This window comes from Serinus canaria, chromosome 2, assembly GCF_022539315.1.
Source record: "Serinus canaria isolate serCan28SL12 chromosome 2, serCan2020, whole genome shotgun sequence".
Taxonomy (NCBI): Eukaryota; Metazoa; Chordata; class Aves; order Passeriformes; family Fringillidae; genus Serinus; species Serinus canaria.
The window spans coordinates 116,959,023-116,977,146 of NC_066315.1; the positions used below are offsets into that span (position 1 = coordinate 116,959,023).

The 18,124-nt window shown below is 41.3% G+C and overlaps 2 protein-coding genes and 1 non-coding gene across 12 annotated transcripts in view; 2 read left to right on the forward strand and 1 right to left on the reverse strand.

Annotated features, from left to right (window-relative positions):
• The window catches only part of ARMC1 (armadillo repeat containing 1), a 34,026-nt gene extending 31,730 nt beyond the window's left edge, over positions 1-2,296 (reverse strand). The window contains exon 1 of one of the 2 annotated variants that reach the window (XM_030233048.2): positions 2,105-2,296. The gene's annotated coding sequence lies outside the window, so the exon portion shown is untranslated. The remainder of the gene's footprint in view (positions 1-2,104) is intronic. The other variant, XM_009085758.4, reaches the window with a different exon arrangement.
• Positions 2,297-3,648: 1,352 nt separating this feature from the next.
• MTFR1 (mitochondrial fission regulator 1) overlaps positions 3,649-18,124 on the forward strand; it is a 36,735-nt gene continuing 22,259 nt past the window's right edge. For 2 of the 9 annotated variants that reach the window (XM_050970583.1, XM_050970576.1), the window contains exons 1-3: positions 3,649-3,796; positions 10,042-10,184; positions 13,471-13,569. In XM_050970583.1, coding sequence (XP_050826540.1) covers positions 10,119-10,184; positions 13,471-13,569 — 165 coding nt within the window. In that variant the 5' untranslated portion in view covers positions 3,649-3,796; positions 10,042-10,118. The other 7 variants (XM_050970582.1, XM_050970577.1, XM_050970579.1 and 4 more) reach the window with 7 other exon arrangements.
• Positions 16,017-16,089, forward strand: TRNAV-AAC (transfer RNA valine (anticodon AAC)). Its single transcript has one exon. It is a non-coding gene; the product is annotated as a tRNA-Val (tRNA).

Consider the following 18,124-nt stretch of genomic DNA (forward strand, 5'->3'; position numbering starts at 1 on the left):
TACTTCTGTGCAAGGGTGCAAAACCAAAGTATTTACAGAGTAGCTTTGACAATCAAAAAATTTTACAAAAAATGAACCACAAAAGTCAACAAAATATTAACAGTGCATCAAGAACAGTGAACATTAAGCTTTATTCTTCATCCATATATCAAATAACTAGTGCAATGCCATACACTAAAAGGCAGAAAGAGCTTTGGAGGATGGGTTCAAGTTGTTTTTTCTCCTTTTCATAAGTATCCCTCGATAAAAAGAGAGCAAGCAGGTCACGCCTTGCTGCAGTCGAAGTCCAAACCGCCAGATCAATTTCAAAGGAGACACGTGTTAGTGTGAGAATATCAGATTGCAGAGTTGTTTAATAATAACTACTTAACAGGCAAAAAAAAGCATAAGTTTGCTCAGAGAAAATGCTAAAATCTTGGTGCAAAAAAAAAAGTTTCTTTCTGCCTCAGAAACTACTAAATGCCAACTGTAGTCCTGGTTGTTGCCAGTACCAACTCAGCCAAGTAACTTAAGGCACAAAAGTGGGAGTGAATGCATATTGTTAATTTGTTAAATCACTCACTGTCCCCCAAATAAAGAACAAATACAATTTTAAGCAATCACATTCTTTTAGCATCATTTGCCAGCATTAAACAGTTTTATTCACTAAAGGTTGGCCTCCAAGGAACATAAATTTATCACACTCATCAAAAACAATGAACCATAAACATGCATTTAGATTATGATAATTCCTGAAATTTTCACAGAGAAAAAATGCTGTTAACTCTAAGTCAATGTTTCTTAATTCAGGAGAGTGCTAGAGTGAAAAGTACAGGCCAATTATTAGTCTCCAGACTATTTCTCTGGACTATCAGAAATCTAAAAGATATCAACTGGGAGATACAGTAGCTCAACCAATACAAGTTTGTGTTGCCAAAGGAAAAAACTCTAATATAAAAACAAAACAAAACCTTAGCAAACAAAACCACCAAACAAACAAAGCCAAAACAGCTCTGTTGAGTATTATTAACTATTTTCCATAGTACACAAAGGAAATTTTTATTCAAGACTTAAAAATCAAGTCAGTAGTGGAGCTGATACTAATCAAAGTCTCTGACCTCCAAGTCTGTGTCCCAAGCACCATATCATTCCTATAACTCTTTCCACCCTGATGACCTTTTTACCTTTTTCCTTCTAATACTCTGAAAATACCCACCCACAAAACCAAGTTTTACCCCCACCTAATCCATCAGACTACACTCATCTGAAGGGAGCTACAAGATGGAGAGGGACATTTGATAAAGGCATAGAGTGATAGAACAAGGGGCAATGTCTTTAACCCAAAAGGGGGCAGGTTGGGATTAAATACTGGAATAAATTGCTGTAAGAGTGGTGATCCATTGGAACAGGTTGCCCAAAGAAGTTGTGGATGCCCCATCCCTATAAAGTGTTCAAGGCCAGCTTGGATGGAGCTCTGAGCAACCTGGTCTAATGGAAGGTGTCTCTGAGTAGGGGGTTACAGGTTACAACTAGATGCTCTTCAAGGTCCCTTCTAACACAAACCATTATGCGATTCTGTTATGCCCAGACCCTTCTCAATTTCTCCCAAGTCCCAACCCCGGAGACAACTTCTGAAATCCTCACCCTCCTCCATGACCTGCAACAATCAATTCTACCAAAAGTCACGCCCTCGCCCACTTCCCGGAGTTTTTTAATTAAAAAAAAAAAAATACGCGGTCTTAAATGTTATAATAAGGTATCTATAATTCAGGAGTCTGGCAGACAACCGAGCCAGACGCCTGCTCCTGTTTCCTCTTCGTAGCTTTGAGATCAAAGCCTAACCCAGGCACCACAGCCCTGTCTCTCTGCCGCTCTCCCCTCCGCTTTGTGCTCTCGCCGGGGCGGCTGCCAGCCCTCCCTAGGCGGCCGAGGCCTCAGCCCGGCGGGGACAAGGCCCCGGGACTCAGTTCCCAGGCCCCACGGTCGGCGGAGACTCAGCCCCGCAGCCACCGGGCAGCAGGAGCTCCGGGACGTATCTGGAAGCACGGGGGGATCTCGGCCGCACACGCCGCCCCCTCACGGCCCTTCCCGGCGCGGCCTGTTCCCCTCCCCGGCAGGGCCGTACCGTCGCAGAAGCCGTCCCTGGGCGGACTCGCAGCTCAGCTCCGCGCCCCCATGCCCGCGGGGCGGGGCGGCGCGGCACGGCCTGCGGAGAGCGGCGGGAGGATCACGGGAAGAGGCTCGGAGGAACCGCGGGCTGAGCACCGGAACGAGAGCGCCTGCACCACCCACCGGAGCCCGCTCTGACCCGGCAGCGCGCTACACCGCGCGGCGCGATTGGCGCGTACCGAGCGCGGCCCTCCGCCAATCGAGGAGTTCTTTGTTCCTGGGAGGGGCGCGGTGCAGGCCGGGAGGGGTAGTCTGAAGGCTGTAGTCCAGAAACACGTCCCTCGCGCAGCTCCATTTGTTTTGGATTTATTAATTTTTTTCCCTCCAAACACAGTTACCACGAGAAGCTGGATTTACTGCTCAAATAAAGTGTAGCGTGTACTGTAAAACAATCCAGTGTGAACCACACCTAATGCTGTAGGGACAGAGAATACCCATCTCCTGGTTCGAAACCCGAAGTGGGTATTCCCCACCCCACGAGATACCGAAATTAGATTTGGTTTAATATCGAATCAAGGCGTCGGTAAGGCTGAAAAAACCTCTAACAGCACGAGGTGCAGCACCTTGATCCTTTACGATGGTTTGGGTCCCCATAAAAGCAAAGGTTTTCTGTTTCCTCGTTCCTCCACGTAACCTTCGCACCTTATTTTAAAATGCTTCAGTAAAGTTCTCAGTAGTTTCTAAAGCTGAAAACAGCGGCTAAGTAATGCTTAAATCAATTCAGTACGAAGAAACTCTCCCTGAGCTCCCCTTTATCACTCCTCTGCCCCACAGCGAACCCGACTTCCCGCCCGGTTCCACAGCGGTCCGGCACTCCTTTCCGCAAGGTTTTAATGGGACACGGCCGGCGCCAGCCCGGGAGCCGCCGGCGGTGCCGCAGCCAACAGCCGCACCTTAGGCAGCCGCAGGCCGCCGGCAGCCACGGCCGGGGCTGCAGAGGAGCCCAGAGCAGCCCTGCAGCCACCACAAGAGCGCGGCTGCAGGGGGGACACGGCAGCGCTGCCCCGGCGGCGACAAGGCAGGGCCGCTGCTGTTCCCCACCGCCTCAGAATGACGGAAACAGCAAGTCTAGAAAGGACCTCTGAGGCCATCGAGTCCAACCTGTGGCCAAGCACCACCCTGTCATCTAGACCGGGACACGGAGTGCCACAGCCAGCCTTTCTTAAACACTTCTGGGCTTGGTGACTCCACCACCTCCAAGGGCAGCCTATTGCAAGGTTTAATCACGCTTTTTTGTGAACAAATTCCTCCTGCCATCCAACCTGAACCTCCCCCGGCACAGCCTGAAGCTGCGTCCTTTATTCCGTTCACTAGGTTGCCAGGGGGACGAGACCGACTCCCATGAGGCAGCGACACCGGGACCGAAACCACCCGGCCCGACTGCGCTCCCGCTGTCCCGCCCCTATTGGCGGGTCCCGCTCACGTGACCTCGCGGGGGGAGGGGCGGCACCCCCGCCCGCTGCCGGCTCGGCGCCTGCCGGGTAGCGCCTCACCCCCGCTGCGCGCGCCACGTCCCGCCTCCTGCGCCCGCTGCCAGGCCTGAGATTGGCCTTGGCGGCGCCTAGCCGGCCGCCGATTGGCTGCCGGGGCAGGGTCGCGAGCGGCCGCGCGGGCAGCGGGTGAGGCAGCGCGTCGGCCGCGGCTGCGGGTGAGGCGACGGGCCGTGGCGGCGGCGGCGGCAGCGGTAGTGGCGGCGGCCGCGGCCGAGGTTCTCCCCTTCCCCTTGGGCAGCGCCTTCCTCCCTCCCTCCCGGCACCCCCTTCCTTCCCCCTGGGCAGCCCCTCTTGTCGCGGCCGATCCCGGGCGAGGGGCGGTGCGGAGGGGAAGCTTGCCTGGAAACCACGTACAGGCCGCTCGGGGCGGCCTCGCTGTCCCCGGTCAGGGCAGGTGCCGGCAGGACCGTGGAAGCGCCTCGGGGTGCTGGGCCGAAGCTTTTGTTCGTGCAGGTGAACAGCTGTGATGAGAAGGTGACAGGTCACGGGGAATAATGTAAATACAGGATCATGTGGAGATAATATTTTTAAGGACGCTTTAAAATAGAGTTGGCATATAAGAGGAAAATGAGCCCTAAGGGGGCATGGTGGTTTAATTTCTCTTTTCTGTAAACTTACACTGCTTGCTGTGTGCGCCTTTAGTGATACTGCTACCATGCTCAAGTTCTTCTGTAGTGGTCATAAATAAGTAACTTGCTGCGTGCGTGTTTTCTTTTTGTTTAACAAGCTTTTGAAATTCCAAATATTGAGGGTGAGTAGAGTTTGAATGCTGAAATCAATCGTAGTGCATTGATCTCTGCCTGACAGCGTCAGCAGTACTTCATTAATACTAACATGCTGTCCTCAGAGTGCTCTGCAGCTCTTGTGAAGGCAAGACTTACAAAGATTAAATGAATAGAAATTATGTCTTCTGATCCCCACTGGCTTTTACCTAGGTGATAAAAGTAAGTCAGCTGAGTTATCTGTACATCAGGTCTAAAAGTTCTGGTTGTTGCTGAATGCAAATAATGTGCTTTGTAGGGGTCACTAGCTAAAATATGATTCCTGTGTGTAGGAACTCAGCATTGCCACACAGAGAGATATCTGGGGGGAAAATTGAACATTTTAAATGCTTTTTCAGACAAACACACTCTTTTGTTTGTTAGACTTCCCTGCTGTTGTCTCTCAAAGCTGAAAGACTGACATTCTCAGCAGCTGGTGGGGAGATCTGTCTGTCTGTCCAGCAGGATAGTGCAGGTGTCTGGTTGTCTCTATCATATAATACCTTGTGGTCTGTAGGTGTTGAAGGGTTTCACTTACCTCTGAGTGGTATTATAGTGCACTGTGCAGGTATAATCTTTGCTGAGCAAAGGCTTTTGATTAAACTAGTGCTGAAACATGGATTATTTTTTTTCTCTGTCCTTAGTTGACAAGATGGGGTAGCATGAATGAAATCTGATTAATAGGGTTTTGCACGTTCAGGTAAATACAATGGGGCTATGTTTTTAAGGAAGCTTTAGCAACTTCTGTTGCAAGTATGTATGATTTTCAATTCCTGCTTTAAATTTCTTACCAGTACTAGCTTAGACTGTCCCTGTAGTATTTACTGACTTTTATCTCTCTCTTCATATCTTTCCAAACAGGTGTTTATGTTAGTACTGGGATGCTCCAGTATTTGTAGCTTCCACACCAAAAAACAGACTCTTTTTCCTGGCTATGTGACCTTTGCCAAATGCATATTTACTTAGCTTGTAGCTGGTCTATGTCAGTTTGGGACAGAGTCTGGTCCTTTATCCAAAGATTCTTCTGCCCATTTGGCTGTTGTGATAATGTGTTTTTGTTGGTTTTTTTTTTTTTTCTTTATCTTCCTTTATTACTTTTTAAATAATGTTTCTTTATGGATGTAATTTTATTAGATGGACTTGGGTCATGTGGTAGTTTAAAAGACTGAGGAGATATGCTTGCCCTAGTTCTTGCTAAAATAAGGAGGAGCCTCGTCTTTTTAATTTTTTATGTGGCTGGTATTCCTTTGAACCTATGCTTCTTTGAAAATTTTATAGTTCTTAAATTTATGCCTTTTGAATTTAGAGACTACACCTTTCATTTTTAAGATTTCATACCTTTGTTTGTTCTTTGTTAAGGCTAATCTGCTCCATCAATCCCATTAAGTTGCTCTCTTTAATGTTTGTATGGAGCTTAAGTGAACAAGAGAAACCTTCAGTAAAAAAATACGAATATCATATTTCTTTTAAAGAGCAAGAGCTCATGCTCTGAAGGGGACTTGGATAAATACAACATTGCAAAACTCATAAAAGAATTTCAAATTGAAAGGCGTTGCATCTGATTTTCTTTTAATCTTTTGTGTGTAGGACTCACAAAAATGCCTGGCAAAGGGCTTTTGTTCATATTTATTGGATATTATACGTTATGTGTAGAGATTCCAGAGCTTTTATATAAGTGGTATTATCTCTCAGCTTTGTGGACTTGCTATTTGATATGAGATTATTGAACAGAGCCTGCAAAAGTGGTTGGGAAAAATAGGGGCAAACAAGCTCCAGGGGCCTTGGAAATGTAGACCTCCTCATTTCTAAACCAAGGAATTCCTCTGTATTTCCATATCAGTAAGAAAGTTCTTCAGCATTGCTGATTTCTGGGTTTCATTGAAATGAACCCATGAAATTCCAACCCCTTCATGCTTTATGCAGTGAAATGTGATTCTTTATGTTACTACTCCTTGGACATCTTGGTAATCTTGTCTATGAGTGCTATGCATCCTGGTAATAGTTTTGCTGAGGCCAAGCAGTAGGACTATTTTTTATGGCAATATTACTGTCGCTGAGGGCTCTTCATTTTAGTAATTGAGTTATGGAAGTTTTTTGGGAATTAAAAATTATTTTTACTGTAGGTAGGACCAAGAAGAGATATGATAAATATCACGAAGGTCAGTATTTTAAAAGAGGTATTATTCTGTTTACTAAAAGCCATAGACATTTAACTTCTGCTTCTGAAAATGGCATGTATACAGAGCATGAGAGGTGAATTTGCTAATGATTTCATTCTTGCTGTCCAGCAGTTTCTTTTGGAATGAACCCTGTCTGTTCTTGGCACATAAACCAATTGTGAAATAGTTGAGTTTTGTGAAGAAAGGTATAGTGCAACATAGTCTGAAAGAAATAAGTATTAAGTTTGCCTAGAGATAATTCTCATAAACTCATAATCAGATAAAAATACACTTAGAAGCATTTTTCTTTTAGATAACAGATTAACTGGAGGTTGTCCAGACCTGGTGGTTTTCCTTAGAGCCACAAACTAAGGAAGCTAGTCCAGAAACTGGGTGGTACTCTGTGCTCTTGCAGACTGATTTCAGTCACTTTCTTCTGCAAGAACAGACAGGTCATTGAAAAGAGCAAGATGTCGATGACCCCAGTCTCAAATACTTTAAGTATTTAGGCTACAGAGGAAACAATAATTTACAAAGTGAACTATAAATATTCGTTTACAGAAGTAGTTGCTTTGTTGAGTGAATGCTCTTTTGTGTTCAGTCATCAAAGCCTTGGAACCTGGAACTATAAAGGGTCACCTTAATATTTTAGGGCAGGATAAGTGGTTTGGACTATTTCCAGTGCTTTGTGTCATCATGCTCCTTCTTTTATTCCTGGGGTTTTGAATCCCATTGACCCAAGTTTCTGAAATTAATCATCAATATTTCAAGAATTGCTTTGACAAGTTTCTGAAACTTGCAAGGTGAAATTCACTAGATACTGTTGTCCTGAATACTTATAACTTCTCAGCACTGTCTGTATTCCGTGCTAACACCTGTCTGTCTTACCTGCCACTGTCAGGTGAAAACACTGAATATATACTGACTATCCAAATCTCACACTGCTTTCTTTCCTGTTGCATCATGGTTGTCTCTCTTGCCTCTTACTGCTAATACATGAAGGACTTTTTTATGCCTGTGAGATGGAGTCCATTTTGTAGCTTGCTACTTCATATTTATACTATTCTGTCATCCTCATGTTGTGCTACTTTTTTTCTACATCTGGCTTTGTGCTTTTTATTTGTTATCCTGTCAGTTTTTGTGTTGTTCTTTTATCTGTTTGCCTTTAAGTTTCTTAAATTCTTGGAAGCTTTCTAGACCTGCTCTGATTTCTTTGGAGGAATTTCTAACACTCACTTTTCATTTCTGTCCAAATTGTCTTTGTTGTTAGACTTGGACCTCTCATTTAATTAGGAACAAAATCATACATTTTCTTCTCTGCCTGGAAGAAAACCTGACTCTGACTTATTTTAAACCTATGAGCTGGCTGAAAGACCAATGTGTCAGGATACGATCATTCCTTTTAGTTCTATCACTTGCCTTTCTCAGCCAGCCCTGTTTTTGCAATTGCAAATTACAAGTTTTGTACCTTTTTATACCCTACCTTTTTCTTTTGTTTGAATTTGTCTTGATGCAGCTTTCTTTTTTCCTTCTTTGATTTCCACACTGCTTGTTGAACAAGTCTGGACTTTGGAATGAGGTGGAGTATATCACATGTAATCACACCTTTGGAACAGGTTTCCCCTTTTAAAGGAGCATTCTTCTCTTTTGTGTCACTTCATGCCACAGTGCAAGATACAATGCCAAATCCAGTGTGGGGCATTGTATTCTTCCTGTTTTAAGAACAGTGCAGGTACAATGAGATCCAAGGTCCATACAGTAGGTTGTGTAAGGGAAGAATAACAGATACCTAAAGGAATAATAGGTCAAGTAGATGGTGATGTTTCTCTAATAGACTTCTCAAGCATTCTATAAAGAAGTCCATGATTTATTTATTTACTGTGAATGAGTGTAGCTTGTATTCATGGCTGTTTGGTAGCTAGTCCATTATTCTTCCCTATTGTTTTTCCTATAACAGTTGCCATTTTCATTCTAATCTCCTGGTGTAGATTAATAGTTTCTTTTAAGCTTAGTCACAAACAAAAAAAAATATCCTGTGATGATGAAAAACTAATATCAACTGTCTTTTAAGCCTGCCTAAAAAAAGATAACTGTAAGATTGTACTGTTTCTGCCAAGTTTCCACAAGAGGTGCGTTATTACTAAGGAACTGTAAACTGTTGAAAAAAATTTGTAATGGAAACAATGATGGTTTAACTGTAGGGCTTGTTTGGCTTCTCCAAACAGCAGAGCTTTTCCATCTCCTGACTTTCAAACTTCCCAAGTACCATATCCTTGCTGCTGCAGTGCTTTAGTCATCCCTGTCTGTATATAGAGTGACTACAGCAACACTATTGTTCACACTACAAATACGTTGCTCGGGGTGGATCAACAGAGTGCTGTTTCCAGCCTGCTACACAAAAGAAATGGAAACCCAAATCTGTGGCTTCCTTTCCTGGTTTTGATGGCATACTCTTCTCAGTGGTGTCCAGGTTATGACCAGTATAGAGCACAGTTAAAGTACACCATTTTTGCTAGAGGTGCAATAAAACCATCTTAAGTGAATGGAAGTGTAAATGAATAGACAAAACTTGAAATCTCTCTAATCTTATAAGCTGCTTGAATATTTTCATGTCCTACATCTACAGTATTTCATGTCATGTTCCTGCATTAGTCATTTTTCCATGTTTCCTTTTTCTCCTTAGTGGTAGGAAAAAGGAAGGAACAACAAAGCTGTCAGAGAATGTGAATCAGGAGAGGTGATCAGCTTTCTGCAGTCTGTTCCTGCATAGAAATGAGTTTTAGATATGAGTATGGCACTTCAGTCTTAGTGCTAATCCCCATCTGCAGGCATTCCATAGGGCTTGATGCTCACTTAGAGTTGTTGAACGCCATCATCTGTCCAAGCTCAAGTGAGCAGTCATTTCCCCAACTTCTTAATTGTTAACTTTACAACAGCTTAGATTTCTTTCCAGTACCTGAAGGGGACTACAAGAGAGCTAGAGAGGGACTTTTGCAAGGGTATGCAGTGATAGGACAAGGGGCAGTAGCTTTAAACTGAGAGAAGATAGGTTTGGGTTAGATATGTACCACCATGAGGGTGCTGATGCACAGGAACCAGGTTGTTGAAAAAAATTGTGGATGCCCCATTCCTGGAAGTTTTCATGGCCAGGCTGGATGGGGCCCTGTGCCAATCTGATAGTGGAAGGTGTCCCTGCAGATGGCAGGAGGGCTGGTGCTAGATGACTTTTGAACTCCCTTCCAACTCAGACAATTCTATGATTCTATAAAAACGACACCACTAAAAAGTCCCTGTATTAAGTAGATGCCTTCTGAACACCTTTGCTTTGCAGTATAAGGTATCATCTAATATGTCATCTAATATGTCTTGGTGTCGTCTAATATGTCTTGTATCTTAAACTTGTCTTTTTAGGAATATAGCAGTTTACTTCTGTACCTGTTCCACAGCATGCATCTAAAATTCTTATGTGTCTCATTTCAGAACTACTATGGAACCTTGGCAGCCTTGTAGGTTTGGAAGGCTTAAATCCAAGTTCGGAAAGGCCTTTTCCAGTCCTGATGATTTGCTGGCTGAAGCGCTTAATTAGGATGGCTTTGGAACAAATTGGATTGAACATGGAATCAGTAAGTGTTTCAAACTTCCTTTATGTTTTCAGAGAATAAGGTATAGAAGCACTTACTGTGATTTAGTTTCTGCTTATCTAGAAGAACACTTTAGGTACACTCAATACTGGGGTGATTCTGCATTGCTGAAAAGTCATCAAGTTTATGACTTGAACACTGAAATATTGAGTAATAAATGTGGTAAAAGTTCTGTGCAGTTCCTTGTGGTTCTAACTGTTTACTTTGTAAACACTGCTGTTCATGCTATACTTCTGTGTGTGTTTTGAAGCTGAAGGAGAATTCCGTCTTATTTTTAACAGTGATAAAAAAAGTAATCTTATTGCTTGTTCTTACCTTGGAGATACAAAAGCCCCATGAAACTGAGATTATTATAATTGGGCTACATTTACCTCTTCTGTGCTATAGTTACCTCTTCTGGAGGTGTAACAGTCTATGAGAGCAACCCAGCTGTGTTCTTTACTGGGTAAAGAGAGGAACAGCCCTGCATAGCTCTCCTCTCGGAGGAGACTATATAGAGAGCTTTGAATGCTTAGCAGAGAGAGACAGAGCACTGCTACACATCAGCCTCTCTGTCACTGACCTTTAGGAAGCTATTTTGAGTACAAATGTTGACCTCAGTGCAGTAATCTCTGTAAGTTTTTGAAGTATTTTAATGTTTTAAGAATGGGGAAATCCTTAACAGCTATGTGCAGTATTCAGTCAGTATTATTGTGGTAGAACTTTTATCAGTCTTGGGAATCTATGGAGAGCAAATTGTTTATACAGTGTAAATGTAGATTGACAACAAGAATCTGTATTTAAGGATTTATTTGAATTTTGATCTGAGATTCCATGTAATTTTGAAAATTCAAAGTATGAGAATGTGTTGCATTATAACACTAGTAATTCGGCAATTTCAGCCTAAATAGGGAGAGAAGCAAGTTTATAACCATTTTCTCCCCATTCTCTACTTGTATCAAGCTTGTGATAATGCAGTTACATTTCCGAATGTCAGCTGGTCTAGACAACAGTGAAGCACTGATGCAATAGCAGTGTATGACTAAGTAGCATTTTGTAGACTTGCTCAGCCAGTGCTTCAAGTCAACAAGAAGTTGTGTGAATTTGGTTAGAGCAGTGCTGAGACCTTAGCTCAGCTGAGCAGAGAATTGATTTTACTTGCATCCCTTGTGGCACAGTTTGCATGCAGTGTTCTGGAAATAATGTCCTGGCATATCTTGTGTTACCAAAACTGACTCACTCAGCATTTTGGTGCACCAAATCACTGTTGTTGAAGAGCCCCAAGGGCATTTAGAAACCAGATATTTTTGACTGCTAGTCAACAACTTGTCTGTGGTCTGAGCAATATCTAAACAAGTTTTACTGCTTGTTTAAAATGCATTGCATTGTGTTGGTAATAGAGCATGTAGTCTAGACTGTCTTGCTGTTGTGGAAGTACTTCAACTTATTAAGCCTTCCTTTGACTGGCATTATTTGTTCCAGTGCCCCATCACTTTGAGTCTCTTGCCAACAGTTCTGCTTTAATCAGAATCAGCTGTGAATAATGAGACTGTTTTACTGTGGTGCTTTTTGTTAGTGACTTGTTCTTGAAGGCCACTGATCTACCTGCTGTTTGCTCAGACACGTAAACAAACAGGTGATAGGCACAAATGTGAGGTCTTGGCTGAGGCAACCAAAATGCAGCACCAATAGACTACTCTGCATTGAAAAATTTGTGTTCAGCTTAGTGTATTAAGCAAGAGAATTTTTTTTTTTAGAATGGGAAAAAAAAATAGATCTGAGTGAATATACATGGCAAAGTTGCAGCTCTGTGGTGAGGTTATAGCATAGCCTATGTGCAGTGCACATTTATTTTGTCAAAATTTTCACATTCCAGTAAAGCCAGTGGAAGGAAGGATGGAAATTAGAAATAGGAAGGATAGGAATTAGAAATAGACATGTTTGTGTGAAGTTTGTGAAATAATCTGAAGATCAGTACCATGGAACATAAAGTTCCCTTTTTATTAGAACCTTCAACATCTACGAGTCATGATCTTTGCTTAGTATATTAAACTATTCAGCTGTGTGTAATGCAACTCCCACTGCACCACTACAGTCATCATACAGGCATTATTGCCATTACAAATCCAGAATAGCCTGGATTTTTCCTGTTTTATTTGTTGGGCAGCCTTCTACCAGGATGTCAAGTTTGCTTGAAGCCACGATCTTTTAAAAACTAAAGTCTGACTAGTAAATTCATATTTACACCCATAATTAAGCACTGGCCAAGTTTTTAAAATTACCATACAATGTTCTAATTGTTTACTAACAACGTACCCTGTGTTAGAGTCTTCTCATTACTCTTTTTCTTGTTTGCACTGGTTTTGTTGCCTTTGCCTGTGCTGAAATCTTTACTACTTCTCTCCAGGGTGTTTGCTTCTGTTCTGGCTCATTTTGTAGTGTTCTCCCAGGATTAAACTCCCATTTTATTTCCTTTCATAAGGCTGTTGTAAATACTAAATACAACAAAAAGAAGCAAATTTAATCCCTGTTGAAACAACATAGAAAAAAATGTAAATTGAAGTAGAAACAGTTATAATGAAGATGGGTGTGTTGAGCTGCTGTGGGCAGTTTTCTCTAGGTGAATCTATTTTTTTGGGACAGGGGACAAAGTTTCTTTCTTACAAAAATTTTGTCTTATTTTCTCCATTTTACTTTCCTTTGTTCTTTAATTTCACAGTTACATTTTCATATTTATTATAGCTGATACTTACTTTCATTAAGATGGTAGACACTATTCCTGTTAGAAAAGCTCGTAATTAAAAAAGAAAAAAAGTATTTTGAGAAATGAAGAACTATGTGACCTTTTTAATCATTCAATCATTTTTAATGATTGAGTGGCTTTTCTTGAAACCCGATAAAAAGAGGTGTCTCACTGAATGTAGGTTCTTTATTGTCTTGAAAATTTGCATATTGTGTTTCTGAAGATACTTTCAGCTCCTGGAGTCTTCTGCATTACCTGATTTATTGTTTTGGCTTTAGACTTAATCCAAAGGCTGTCTTGACCTTAAGCAGCCCTGACTGTACTGTACTGATGATGTGTAATGTGTTTGTGCCAATTTGGGGATAGAATGGAAGGAGTTCCCTGGGACAGAATTCAGTATATAAACATTATATCCTACTCCAGCATGAAATAAATTACTAAATGTGTTTAGGAAAAGCATGATATAGAAGAATAAGGGAGAGCTATAACAATATGATACAAAACTTAGTTCCCTTAACAGCTGGCTTCTTTATTTTCCCCATGCAGGTGCTTTGGTCAAGCAAGCCTTATGGTTCATCTCGAAGTATTGTAAGAAAAATTGGTACTAACCTCTCTCTTATACAGTGTCCAAGAGTTCACTTTCAGGTAGGTGTTCTCAGCAATTTAGAATCTGTTTCTCACTATACTGATAAAGGGATTTGCTCATGACTAGAAGGTTTGTAAAAGTAGAATGTGATAGACTAGATATAGGAGAATTAGTCTATTTAACTTCTCTCTGCTTCCAGTTTAGATTTTTTCCCAATAAGAAAGTTGAAAAAAAATCATACAAGAGAAAAATTATTGAAATTTATTTATATAAACAGTACTTATAAGTTAGGCTTAAGAGGCATGTAAAGATGAACAGTATTAAAAATACTTGGGAAAATAAACAACTTTATCAGAAATTAAAAAATTAGTTACAAGATAAAATGAGTACCCTGTTTGCTTTTGTTTAAAATACAAGGCTAGCACTGTGTAGGTGAAAGGGTAGGGTAAAGAGCAAGTGTAAAAGCTTAAGGAAGAGAAACCCAATGCTTTCTATAATGAGTCTTTCAGGAACAGATGGGAAAGGGGAAGCTGTTACACATAATCTCTTCAACTCTGGTGTTAGGGGTAGGGGGTGGGTATAGAATTGGAGTTTGGAATTCAAGCTGAGAGAGGAATGTTTCGTGGGCTGAGCAAGGGTGGGGAGTGTAAAGATGAATGGAGGGAATCAGCTGCCACACTTAAGATATAGTAATTTCCACAGTGCTAAATTTTTCAATGTTTAAATTAATTTCTTTATCATAAATGAAAAGTATGAACAGTATTTAGACTTGAAATTGCAGTAGCAAAACCAGATAGTTGAGATTACCATAGAAGCCTTATTGGTATGATAGCAAAAGCCATGCTAACATTTTGCCTCTTAAAAAATACATCAAGAAAGCTGGAACAGCCATCTCATTTTTTTAGTGGCTTGATGAAAAGAAAAAAAAAAGGAATGTGGAGTTTTGTGCAGGTGAGGACAACAAATGGCATGCTGGATTAAACTTTTGAATATATAATTAGTAGGTATTTTGCCAGCAAGAAGGCTCCCTGTGCCTCAGATTTAAAAGGTAGTGAAGTCCTCTTATGTGTCTGATTTTCTGTGCTGTAAAGGCCATACAAGGGAAGATGATGCTCATTTGCAGATAGTTAGCCTTATACTGACTTCTCTTAATATGGTACATTAAAGAAGACATTTCTGGTTTATGTTCTTTCAAGGTAAGATATATCTGAGGAATCTGTTCCTGAATATTTTTAGTATTTAAGCAAATAAAAAAATACATAAATATGTTTTGGCCTGAATTCTGTTAAAATAAATATAATATTTGACTTTTTAGTCCTCTTAAAGAGACATTCATTCAGCTTTGTATGTACACTAAGTATAAGCATTCACCTTCTATGAGATGAAAGGAAAGGATCCTGAAAACAGAAGTACTTGTGAGAGTTGATTTAAATAAAAATAGGAATTCCAAAATACGAGCCTTGAAACACATTAAAATGTATATGGTTTGTGTGGACTCTATTTTAATATATAAACTGCTGAACATGTTAAGTGTGATGCTAACATCTGCTCTTTGTGTCTTTATCTCAGCTTTAAGATTCTATAGTGAAGTTCAGTACTGATCTGGATCGTTTTCGTGCTGTTGCAACTGAGACTTTCCTATAGCTGTCTCTTCCTCTTTCTTTCTTGCCAGCTTTAGCTCTATTATGAAAGGACCATGAACTGAACCTTGCTGTAAGTCATTCTATTTAAAAAAACAAATCAAATCTTACTTGCATCATCTGAGGGTGCATGTATGGAATCAATGTTTCTAACCCCAGAGCATCAGGCTTTTCACAGGTCTGCATTTTCCTTATGATAAATGGATGAGACTCATTTAAAGAATATCTCTGTAATGTCCCTACTTACCTTCTAGCATGCTTTTGTTCAGCTAGTCTGAAAAAAAATAGTAGCCAAACCTTTTGATGTTTGAAGTCTACATTTAAATTAACTGCTAAATACTAAAACTCAGCTTACATATTCAGTAAGAGGTGGCAGAGCTTATGTACCTTATGTACTCTATATGGCACGAACAAATAAAAATAGTTCATATAGATCTTTTGTATGTCATATTTTTTAGATTTATATGTAGAATTTGGGAGAAAATAAAATTAAACTTACCAGTATAGCCTAGGTAGATTCAAACCTACAGTAGTGTCTCTCAAGATAGCATCCTTCAGCTACAGCATCTCTATTTTAGTCCCATGTTTCTCCTGTCTGTCTGATGGATACTTGACAACTTAGTGGAAGTCTCCTAATAAATTGGTGTGCATGTAACAAACATCTGAATTTACTGGGCTAATTTGAAAAAGCACAGCAAGTTTGTCTTATTTGGAGTGTTTCCAAATGTTTAATTCATAATTGTATTAGTAATTTGAAACAAGAGGTTTTTATTCTGTTGTCAAGTGTATAAAAATATTTGTTCTGCTTCACACTTTGTGGAGCAAACAAAGAGCAGGGAGCCTGCCCTGTAGTGCTTGTGAGTAGTGTTTCCGTAGTGTAGTGGTTATCACGTTCGCCTAACACGCGAAAGGTCCCCGGTTCGAAACCGGGCGGAAACATTGGCAAGGCTGTCTCCTTTCTTGGGAGTTGGACTCGATGATTCTTTATGTGTCCCTTCCAGCTTGAGGTGCCAGAGCAGTACAGTGTGCGTAGTCTTCAGAAATCCATGATGGGTCTGCAGCCCTCAGGCATGTCTGTGTGTGCAGCATACATGCACACTGAGATAGACAGAAAGCCTGGGAAGGAAGAAGTGGGGGAAGCAACTACAGAAAAGCAGGCTACTGCTCTGATTATTCAGTTCCTGCCATCCAGTAGAACTGGGCCTCTGTTTTCAGTACTCTGTTCTCCGTTTTAGGTGCTGGCAGAACAGTTTTTCAGTTTTTTTTCTGTTGGAATTGACTGGAAGATAGGGGTAGACACAGAGGTGTTCATAGGAAGGTGAAGGTTTTGAGAGATGGGTATTGGCTTTTCACCTTTAATTTAAAGTAAAAATCTTGCATTAACTTGAAATTCAGATTCCGCTGCTGAGGAAGGCTTTCTTGTTTTTAGGGATAGCGAAAAGAAACATCTGTATATGGGGTAACAAGCAGATTCTGTTTACATATAAATATGAATTAAAATTAAGAAGAAACTTGTATCACAATATAACAGAAGGCTTACTATTAAATCTTGGATTAGAAGTTATTTATCTATGCAGGAATTCTGGCAGTGGTAAATATATTCTTTACTGTTGATTTAGAAAATTATTTTTGATTCAAGTATGTGTAGTGCCTTTTTCTAAAAGTAGCTTCAATCTTTTAATGGAATATTACTGGCAGAAAAATCTGTATCACCTGCAAAAAGTGGCTAATGTATTACGGATTTTTTTAAATTGCCATTAATATTAATATAAACACACTGGTCCTGAAAATTTCTATTCATAAAAAAAAAATGCCAAGGAAACCTCAAACAGCAAAAATCCTAACATGCAATATAGTATTCTCTAGACTGCTTTAAAGAGAGGCAGACTGTAATGGTATTAGGCACAACTGTTAATGTGATAAACATATTACCATCTGTGCTGATGCTACCTGGAAAAAACCCTGTTGTTTCCAAATGATCTGATGGTGCCAATATGCACTCCTGGGAGCTGTGATAAAGACTCTCATACAAGTGAGAGTGTGAGGTGAAGGCAACTAATCTCAATTTCTAAGGCTGTTTGCAACAGCTCTGTTATGGTTTGTATTTGTCCTGGTTCAGGGCAAATTTGGGAGAGAACTTCTCAAAGGGCTCTTCTAGGAAATCAGATTCTATCACCCCTCCTTCTCTTTCACGCTGGGCTACTATCACAGGTACTACAGGCACTGGCTCTGTTTCCCTCTCTTCGGGGGGGGGGAATGGAGGATGGCTGCCCGAAGCCTTTGCAATGTTCTCTTCCACCCTTGGGCCCAGGCCTGGCCTACTTTTCTCTCCGGCCACATGGCTCCCCTCCCCCCCTGCCCAGCCAGATTTGGGCGGGGGGGGGGGGGGTGTCTGCTCACTCTCAAGCGGGACTCAAAGAGGAAGTTCTCTTGGGAGATTACAGCTTTTAACCCCTGTGTTCTCAGAGGCGTATCTATGTCCTCAGTGGACAAACCAGGTGCTAATATTAAATCTGAACACCGATTGGCTTGCCCACACCATCACAAAAAACTTAATTTCCTCTTAAACCATGACAAGCTCCCAGGGAAAAAAACAGCCCCAAGCCCACAACTTCTCTTTTCCTGAGACTTTAGTATCAGAGGCTACTACTAAAATATGTTTGGATGTTCTTCTGAAATGGTTTCACCTTATCCAGGCTGCAGTCCTACTGTGATAGGTCTGCTACAAATTCAGATTAATGGTAACATTTCATAGCAGTTTGCTCTTACAGAGTGGGGTTGCCTTGAGAACTGACCTCAGTGCTAATGGTCTGGGTGCAGACTGTCACCTACTGCTACCATCTTTGTCAGTATTCCCAGCTACTTGGCCACTGCTGGCCACAGGCAGCACTTGAACAGCTGCAACAGCTTGGGCAGATTTGGCTGTGGGTTTATTTGTAGTAGTGTTGGGTTAACAGCTGGACTCAGTGATCTA